The sequence below is a fragment of the Triticum aestivum genome, chromosome 5B, assembly GCF_018294505.1.
Source record: "Triticum aestivum cultivar Chinese Spring chromosome 5B, IWGSC CS RefSeq v2.1, whole genome shotgun sequence".
Classification (NCBI taxonomy): Eukaryota; Viridiplantae; Streptophyta; class Magnoliopsida; order Poales; family Poaceae; genus Triticum; species Triticum aestivum.
Window position 1 is genome coordinate 499,471,841 of NC_057807.1, and position 10,023 is coordinate 499,481,863.

The 10,023-nt window shown below is 47.4% G+C and overlaps 1 protein-coding gene across 1 annotated transcript; it reads left to right on the forward strand.

The window, feature by feature from the left end:
• Nucleotides 1-5,993: 5,993 nt before the first annotated feature.
• On the forward strand, nucleotides 5,994-7,485 carry LOC123112765 (glucuronoxylan 4-O-methyltransferase 1). The gene has a single exon (XM_044533850.1). It carries the CDS (start codon nucleotides 6,243-6,245, stop codon nucleotides 7,143-7,145), a length of 903 nt encoding a protein of 300 aa, XP_044389785.1. The 5' UTR covers nucleotides 5,994-6,242; the 3' UTR covers nucleotides 7,146-7,485.
• The last annotated feature ends 2,538 nt before the right edge of the window (nucleotides 7,486-10,023 follow it).

The following is a 10,023-nucleotide window of genomic DNA, read 5'->3' on the forward strand; positions in this document are numbered from 1 at the left end:
TGTCAGTTTGCCTGCCAAGATGTCTGACCAGTGATAGCCAGAACAAGTCTGAAGAGCAAGTGCAAATGAGTGAGGGCACTAGCACCTCAAGCAGCTATGATGAGGGCAGCAGGAGCACACCTAGTAACTTGCCCAAGGCAGCCACTAGAGCAAGGAAGAAGAGAACCTCAGATTCTGAAGATGAGGATTATGTTGCAGCTGAGGATGAGACCATCTCAAAGAGGAAGGTGGTGAAGAAGGAGTTTGGCACTGCTGCATCTACAAAGCCTGGCATGAACAAGAAGGCACCAGCTAGGAGAATCCCTACATCCAAGCCAAGAAAAGTTGCCACAGGAGAAACCATGAAGTTCACTCTAGAATCTGATGATGGAGAGGCAAGTGGTGATGACAAGAAGAAGAATAAGGCAAGAACCACTACCGCTAAAGTTCTTGGAAAGTCAACCATGGTGAGAGATTCTGAAGAGGAAGAGGAAGAGGATGTTGCACCAGCACCCAAGTCCCAAAAGCTTATGGGAGATGCAATCAAGTCAGGGGCTGCTCCTAAGCCCAAACCTGCTCCCAAAGCTGCTGCTCCAGCCACCAAGTCTGCACCCAAGAGAAGCACAAGAAACATCCCTGCTGAAGAGAAGAACAAGGCCCCAGTGCCTGAAGCTGATGAAGAAGAAGCTGAAGCCCAAGTGCTGAGAAAGCTCAAACCAAAGATCCCAGACCACAATGACACTCATCCAGTGGCAGAGGACATGAGCATCAGGAAGGATGCAGGTCTGAGACTTTGGAGGAAAAGTGATCCATATGCTGTGAGAAGGAGAACCGTTGTGGATTACAGGTTCCACACTAAGGAACATCAAGACTTCTATGAGACCATTCTTCTTGACAAGAAGCCAAATGTCTGTGACATGAGATGGATTGACTGGACATACATCATAGAGAATGAAGATCACTTCCTAGGTGTCTATGATAGCTTCAAGGCTTGTGGAGTTGACAAGTTTGTTGGACAGGAGCTCACTAACTGGAATGATGAGCTGATCATGCAATTCTACTCCACTGCTCACTTCTATCCTTATGGAAGGATAGTATGGATGTCTGAAGGTACAAGGTACCAATCAACTGTTGATGAATGGGCCAAGTTGATAAATGCCCCAGCAGCTCATGAGGATGACTTGGATGTGTATGCCAAGAAGAAGAAAGACCATAACTCAATGGCAAGTATGTACAAGGAAATTCCTGATGAAGCCCTGGAAACTCATATGTTGGGCTCAGTGAAGTTTCTGTTGTCTGGTCTGCCTACAATCAACACCATCCCGAGGCATACTCTTTTGCCCAAGCCTGGAGATCACAGGATGATAAGAGGACATTCAATCAACTTGCTGCACATTTTTGATGTCCCTCGGAAATTCAAGGTGATGAGTCTGATTGTAGAGACAATCAAGAGGACAACTGCTGATCAGAAAAGGTCTTGTGGGTATGCTCCACAAATTCAGGTGCTCATCAACTCTAAGATGGGCACAGGCACTTATTTGTTGCACAAGGAGCACTTACCTCTCAAGACAGATTTTGAAGACAACACAGTGGTCATGGATGAGAATGATCCTTCATCAGTGCAAGCACATGAGAAGAGAGCAAAGGCAAGGGCAGAGAAAGCTGCAAAAATGCCAAGTGTTGAAGAGGCATCTAAGGTGTTCTTGAAGAGCAAACAAGATCAACTTGGATTTCTGATCCAATCCACCTTGAGGACTGAGAAGGGCTTGGCCATCCTGACTCAGAATCAGGAGAGTTTGGAGAGAATCATTGAGCAAAATTTCTATGATCTTGATGTAAAAGTAACTGAGATTCAGTCAGTAGTTGAGCAGCTCCAGGAGGAAGCAAAGGAGAAGAAGGGCAAGGCAACTACAGAAGCTTTTCAGTATGTGCCAGGAGGTCAGAGGTTTGCTGCAGTGCCAGTTACAAATACACGAGCTACTACATCAGCGTCAGTAGCCACAACTTCAATGCCACCTCCAGCAGCCACTCCAGCAACTCCAGCTACATCAACTGAAGCCTTCGTCCTTGGAGTCATTACTACCCCACCTCATGGAGATCAAGCCTGAGAGACGCATAACACTATGCATATTTGGACTTTTTGGTAACTTGTTGCCAAAGGGGGAGAAATATGTATAGAGCATAGTCTGAGAGAGAGAGAGAATGTTGCTTTTTTGTCTCTCTTGCGCTCTATTTGGTTGAACTTTATTGTATGCTTGCTTGATACATCATGCCTTTTGTGAGATACTTGGATGATCATGTGTTTGATCATATGCTACTATAATGTGTGCTTGAATGACATTATCTCTTGTATCCATATATGATAATTCACTTTGCTTGGTGATGAGTGCATGCTTTTATTTGTTATCATTTTGAGCGCTCGACTAACATGTATGTGACATGCAAGAGTGACCCATGATCCTAACAGATTGTGCATTTGCAGTCCAAAGCAAATTTTAAATAATGCACAAATTTAGGGGGAGGTCTTGCTTATCACATACTTCTCAAAGGGACGATGTATTTCAATCTTATTATCATTTGTCGAAGCTTTGATCTATATGTTGTCATCAATTACCAAAAAGGGGGATATTGAAAGTGCAACTATCCCTCGGTGGTTTTGGTAATGATTAACAGCATATAGCTCATTGAACTAATGCTATTTCAAGATGAATATTTCAGGAAATTTCAATGATTGGCATGGCATAGATTAGGATTGTGGACCCCTCAAAATGCTAAGGACAAAGGATTGGCTCAAGCTCTAAAAGCTCAAGACTCTACATTTCACTTTTAGTGATCCAAGATCACATTGAGTCATAGGAAAGCCAATACTATTAAAAGGGGATGAGGTGTTGCTTAATGGCTTGCTTGCTCAAAATGCTTTGTGATATGCTCCAAAAGCCCCCAACCACTTTCTCATATCCACATATGCCCCAAACCAAAAGTCAAAATCGGCCCCACCGATTTGATCCATCCGGCGCCACCGAGTTCATTTGACATAGCCACCACCAGAAACCCTAGTCTTTTCGGTGACACCGATAGGAATCTCGGTCTCACCGAGATGGGATTGCAAACTCTTTGTTTCCCTTCGTAACATTTCGGTCCAACCGAGATGAGCGATTGGTCCCACCGAGTTCGTAATGCAAACTCCCTGTTTACTTTTCATAACATTTCGGTCCCACCGAAATGAGCGAATCGGTCCCACCGAGTTTGCCTGACCAGCTCTCTGGTTAGCTTATTACCAAAGTCGGTCCCACCGAGTTTGTGTAATCGGTCTCACCGAGATTACGTTATTCCCTAACCCTAACAAAATCGGTTCCACCGAGTTGACGTGTCGGTCCCACCAAAATTCCTAACGGTCACATTATGAACTGAATCGGTCCGACCGAGTTTTATGATTCGGTCCCACCGAGTTTGGTAAATTGTGTTTAATGGTTAGATTTTTGTGGAGGCTATATATACCCCTCCACCCTCTCCTCATTCGTGAGGGAAGCCATCAAAACATGCCTACACTTCCAACATTCATTTTCTAAGAGAGAACCACCTACTCATGTGTTGAGGCCAAGATATTCCAATCCAACCATATGAATCTTGATCTCTAGCCTTACCCAAGTTGCTTTCCACTCAAATCATCTTTCCACCAAATCCAATCCTATGAGAGAGAGTTGAGTGTTGGGGAGACTATCACTTGAAGCACAAGAGCAAGGAGTTCATCATCAACACACCATCTATTACCTTTTGGAGAGTGGTGTCTCCTAGATTGGTTAGGTGTCACTTGGGAGCGTCCGACAAGATTGTGGAGTTGAACCAAGGAATTTGTATGGGCAAGGAGGTCGCCTACTTCGTGAAGATCTACCCTAGTGAGGCAAGTCCTTCGTGGGTGATGGCCATGGTGGGATAGACAAGGTTGCTTCTTCGTGGACCCTTCGTGGGTGGAGCCCTCCGTGGACTCGCGCAACCATTACCCTTCATGGGTTGAAGTCTCCATCAACGTGGATGTACTATAGCACCACCTATTGGAACCACGCCAAAAATCTCCATGTCAACATTGCGTTTGCTCCCTCCAAACTCCTTCCCTTTACCTTCATATACAATGATTTACATTCCGCTGCTATACTCTTAGAATTGCATGTGTAGGTTGATTGCTTGACTTGTGCTAAGTTGCTAAAATCTGCCAAGAACTAAAATTGGGAAAATGCTAGATTTTTATTTGGTCAAGTAGTCTAATCACCCGCCCTCTAGACATACTTTAGATCCTACAGGATGCAATTTGAACTTTGCTTAAAGATCATCATTTGACTCCTAGTACGGAGTTGCTTGACAATCGGTTTGATGAGGTTAATACGGAGTGGCTTATTTGCATGTCGGCTTTGAATCCCCTCAATTCATTTGCTTCTTATGATGCACTCAAGGTAATGAGACTTGCTGAATTCTATCACATGGACATTTCAAGCACAGATTTGATAAGGCTAGAATTTTAACTTGCTAATTTTATTGATGATATGAGACAAGATGATAGGTTTAGAAATACAAGTAATATTGGTGTCTCTAGTATGCTTGTTGCAACAAAGAAACATGTTCTTTATGATTTGGTCTACGTACTCATCAAATTGATATTGATTTTATCGGTGGCGACAGTGAGTGTTGAAAGAGTATTTTCAGCAATGAATCTAGTGAAAAGCAAGTTGAGGACTACTATGAGTGATGATCGCTTGAATGATTGCTTGGTGACATTTATTGAACGGGATGTGTTCATGAAAGTAAGCGAAGATGACAGAGTTGATGCTTTCATGGCAATGCAAAAACATAGAGTTACCTAGTGATATAATTTTCTACTTGTGCTTCTTTCATGTAAGACTACTCATATTGTAATTGAGCACATTTGAGATATATTTTGTGAACCAAATTGTTGTGAGATTTGCATCAAGCTACTCATGTTATTATTTTGCAATATTTTGTTTGACACATGGACTAGTTAAAAAAATTGTCTAACACATGGATTAGGTGGGGAAAAAATTAGAGTGTGCACACCTTTCATTTTTTTGCTGGGTCCGCCACTATCCTCGCCTTGCTTGCCGCCGCAATCCGGTCCGTCCCGCTGCCACCCCCTGGCCTGGTGCTTCTACCATCACCGTGTTGGCCGCCTTGGATCTAGCGGTCGACCTGCTCCGAAGCAAGTCACTAGAGACCCTTATTGGCCCAGGTAAACAGACAATCATGCATAGTGAGCTCTCATGGATCCAAGCTGTCAATAATAACATCGAGCAAGAAGTCCAGGGAGAGCTGCTGAAGGGAAGGTGGGCGAACCCACACGAGTGAAAACCCAATCTGTAGTTGGATGGTTAGAGGGACTGTGATATCCCCAGCCCACCAGGATTCAAATCCTGATACTCGCATTTATTCCTGGATTTATTTCAGGATTTCCGGCGATGCGCATTCAGTGGGAGGAGACGTTCCCGTCGACGACGAGGCGCCTACGATGACTTCGTAAATCTCAAGATGATATGCCGGCTCAGTCTTTCGGAGGCGCTCGTAGAGATAGGGTGTGCGTGTGTGCGTTCATAGGGGTGAGTGTGTGCGCGTGTATATGAGCGCTTGTGTTTGCCTAATGTTCAAAAAAAAGAATGGTCACCGAGTGTCACACTGTGTCTTTGTTCTTTTCCTGCAGACAACCAAGGATGTTGCAGGGCAGAACTTCTCGTTTTTGTGTCTTCTATGGGCCTTCTCACAAATGCGTCGAGACAACGATAAGCCATTGCTTGGGATAGTAATATTGATTTAAATGTTTCTGAAAACAAAATTTCATATCTAAACTGATGATAATACCGTGGCCGACAACCATCCCTCACGACGTCTACTTCGTATTTAAAACACAATAATTAGCACTATATCTCAAGAAGAAAAAAGAGGAAATACGCGGCGCATTCGGCCCATTCCTTAGCATCAACGCGTCCCGTCCTCTCAACCGAAAGGGCGCCCCACAACGCAAAGGATGCATCCATCCGCCCGTCCATCCGAAAGCCAACCCTACACCAAACTTTGCAGGTCTCGTGTCCTCATCACCAAACCCCATCATCACAATCTCATCCGCCCTCGCCCTCGCCCTCCATTACCAATCTTCCGTCGCCTCCCCTTCCTTCAACCATCATCTTCGCCTATAAACCTCTCACCACCCAAGAACCGACGTAGGCCGGGCGCTCAACGAGAAGAACCGACGAGCTTTCTTCATGTCGAGCCCCACGCACGTCCGCAAGGCCCTCCACCTCGCCGCCATGAAGGCCAAGCTGCAGGGCGTCGTCGGCCACCGCCTCCTCCTCGTCACCGGCCTCGCCGCCTTCCTCCTCCTATTCTCCGCCCGCACGCTCTTCTCCTCCTCCTCCCGTGGCTCTGGCGCCGCCTCGCGGCTGAGCGGCGGCGCGGGCGACGGGTCGTGCTCGAAGCTGCCGGCACCCGTGGCCGAGGCCCTGGTGCACTACGCGACGTCGAACGTGACGCCGCAGCAGACGGCGGGGGAGATCGGGGTGTCGCTGCGCGTGCTGCAGCGCCGCTCGCCCTGCAACTTCCTGGTGTTCGGCCTCGGGCACGACAGCCCCATGTGGGCGGCGCTCAACCACGGCGGCCGCACGGTGTTCCTCGAGGAAGACGCGTCCTGGATCGCCTCCGTCCGCTCCGCGCACCCGGGCCTGGAGTCGTACCACGTGACTTACGACACCCGCCTGACCGAGGCCGACGAGCTCATCGCCCTCCGGGACCACCCGGGGTGCACCGCGCAGCCAGACCTCGCCGCCGCCGCCGAGGCCTCGTGCCGGCTGGCGCTGCGCGGCCTCCCCGCCGTGTTCCACGAGGTGGAGTGGGACCTCATCATGGTGGACGCGCCCACGGGGTGGACGCCCGAGGCGCCCGGGAGGATGGGCGCCATCTACACGGCCGGCATGGCGGCGCGCGCGCGGCGGCCCGGCGACGGCGCGACGGACGTGTTCGTGCACGACGTGGACCGCACGGTGGAGGACAGGTTCTCCAAGGCGTTCCTGTGCGACGCCTACCTCACGGAGCAGGTCGGCAGGATCCGGCACTTCGTCATCCCCAGCCACCGGGAGAAGCCCGGCACGCCCTTCTGCCCTCAGAACTGATTATTATCCGTTACCCATTTTATCATGACCTCCATTATAGTAGGACTGCACACCTACCTTGATCAAGGCACACATGCATGCTGAAGCCTGAAGGACGGTCATGCCATACACCATTGGAGTTAATGGCGTCAGATCGAGAAACGAGCGTTCACGATCGAGTATTCCGGAGAAATTCAGTGTGATTTCCTTCCATCTGCGGATGCAGTTGTTAGCGGTGGTTCTAGCTCCATGGTTGCTGGTAGTTGAACAAGAGTGGAACCTGTATCATGCAAACTATATGTTGTAATTATCTGCAATATTTTCTATTACTAGTACTTTGGCAAGATATTTTGCCTTTCTATTGTGTGGCTCATAATCAGAGAGATCTAAATGCACGTGGAGTGCGGATAATGTGGGATTTATTTGTTTGATTGAAGCAACAATACCAGTGATGAATATGAGCACTAGCTACTTGCATATTTTGCAAGGTGACTCATACAAGTTACTCCCATTCTGTTGGAAAATGCAGGTTAATTAATTCCATGGCCGGTGAGTGTAATTTGGGTAAATACTACTCCCTCGGTCCCATAATGTAAGACGTTTTTTTGATACTATACTAGTGTCAAAAAAACATTTTATATTACGGGACGGAGGGAGTAGTACAGTGCATTATTCTTTAGTACCACTGAAAGGACGTCGATCAGCTTCAACACTAATCAGTTCAGTACTCCTCCATGTTCTTTTCTTTGATTGAAAGAGAGTACTACGTACTTGTCCATGTGTGTTCTGCCGTTTCTATCTGGCTAACTGAGGCTGACACTGGCAGAAGTAAGGGAGGGTGGCCTTCACCTGATTTTGATTGCTTGGTACGCTGCCCTTTTGCTAGGGCAGTGAACTGCCTGCCATTTTGTAGACAGCCACCCGCCCCCGCCTTGCTTTTTCATTTCATTTCCACGGCACAGTGCCCAGGAACTGTACCTTGGACTAGGAGTTGAGCTTTGATTGCCAACGGCGCACGGGACGAACTCCAACAACTTTTAACGAGTTCAAGAACGTGCGTGTGACGTACGTCTGATGTTTCTCTTGTTTCTAGGAGAGAGGCCGGATGCATTCCGGTCAGTTCGATATACAGCAAACAAACATTGATCCTTGCATAATACTGAACAGTCGTCTTCGGTAGCCGGCTTCCGTTCGTCCAAGACTTTTCTCGCCATCTTTAAGGATTCCGGCGAGGGACGGAAGCAGCATGGGCTGCCACTCCTAGACAGTGAAATCCAATGCCAGGAAGGGCCGCTTTGAATTGAACATCACGAAGGATGGCAGCAGATCCAAGATCGCCTCGTCAACTGGAAGAGAGAGCTGAGATCGTGGCTGCCCGAAATCAAGAAGCCACAACTGTGAAACCTCCCATAGAGATCTCAAAACAGAGGCCCCAAACCTTGCTATTCCCTCCCTTCCCGTTTAACCCGTTCAAATGGCTCAATTCAGAACTTATATCGTGGTGAGTGATAAAATATTTTTTGTAGTTTGCAAAAATACTCAACTAATGTGTTTGTTTTTTCTTCAAAAAACTGTGTTACTAACACATTAATTGCAATGCATGCATGCGTGAACAATAAATAACCAACAATTTTTACATGCATTTTAAGTTTTCTCATGCATATGATACTAGTGCATTAGAGCAACTCTAATAGATGACGTAAAATACATCATTAAATTATGCTTTGAGTAAAATTTTACATCACCAAAAAGTAACTTATTACATCACCAAGAACCTCCAACACCAACACATGGTGTGAAGCAGAGCACTAGTGCTCCAACAGATGATGTAAAATAAGTTAGCGATATTTTCTACCTTGTGTAATTTTTGGCGAACACCTTGTGCGCGAGGATGATGAGATCGGGTGGCTGCTTGTCGGAGCGAAGATGGTAGCCACCCCGGTCACAAAGGTCTTTCCTCACCTTGTTGACACGTGTCAGTTGGGGGCTACCCATAAGTTCAGCAACGTGGCAACGACGACGCTGACTGAAGCAAAGGTCGCCCGGCTCGATCGCAACGGTCGTGCATCTGCTCATGGTAGCTCCGGCGGCTAGAAGTTCTACTCCGGACGACGACCATGAGCTGCGGGAGCCATCACGGACGCCGGTGCTCCGGCCAACAGTCGAATTCGCTGAAAGTCTACGCGACGACAGATCCAAATCGGCGCGACGGCGGGACCTCCAGCGGACATCCAGGGTGGCAGATCCAAATTTTTTTCATGGCACGAAGTAATGCCCCATTGTAGGACCTTGAGAAGAGGTGTCTAGAGGGGGGGATTAGACACTAAGTACCAAAGTTGCAGTTTTTAACTTCTTTAAGTTTAAGTGGAGTTTAGGCACAAGTTTAACATTCACAACATATAGCAAGCAAGCATGCAAAGAGTATATGAGCAGCGGAAAGTAAAGCATGCAACTTGCAAGAATGTAAAGGGAAGGGTTTTGGAGGATTCAAACGCAATTGGAGACACAGATGTTTTTGGCGTGGTTCCGATAGCTGGTGCTATCGTACATCCACGTTGATGGAGACTTCAACCCACAAAGGGTAACGGTTGCGCGAGTCCACGGAGGGCTCCACCGATGAAGGGTCCACGAAGAAGCAACCTTGTCTATCCCACCATGGTCATCGCCCACGAAGGACTTGCCTCACTAGCGGTAGATCTTCACGAAGTAGGCGATCTCCTTGCCCTTACAGACTCCTTGGTTAAACTCCACAATCTTGTCGGAGGCTCCCAAGTGACACCTAGCCAATCTAGGAGACACCACTCTCCAAGAAGTAACAAATGGTGCGTTGATAATGAACTCCTTGCTCTTGTGCTTCAAATGGTAGTCTCCCCAACACTCAACTCTCTCTCATGGGATT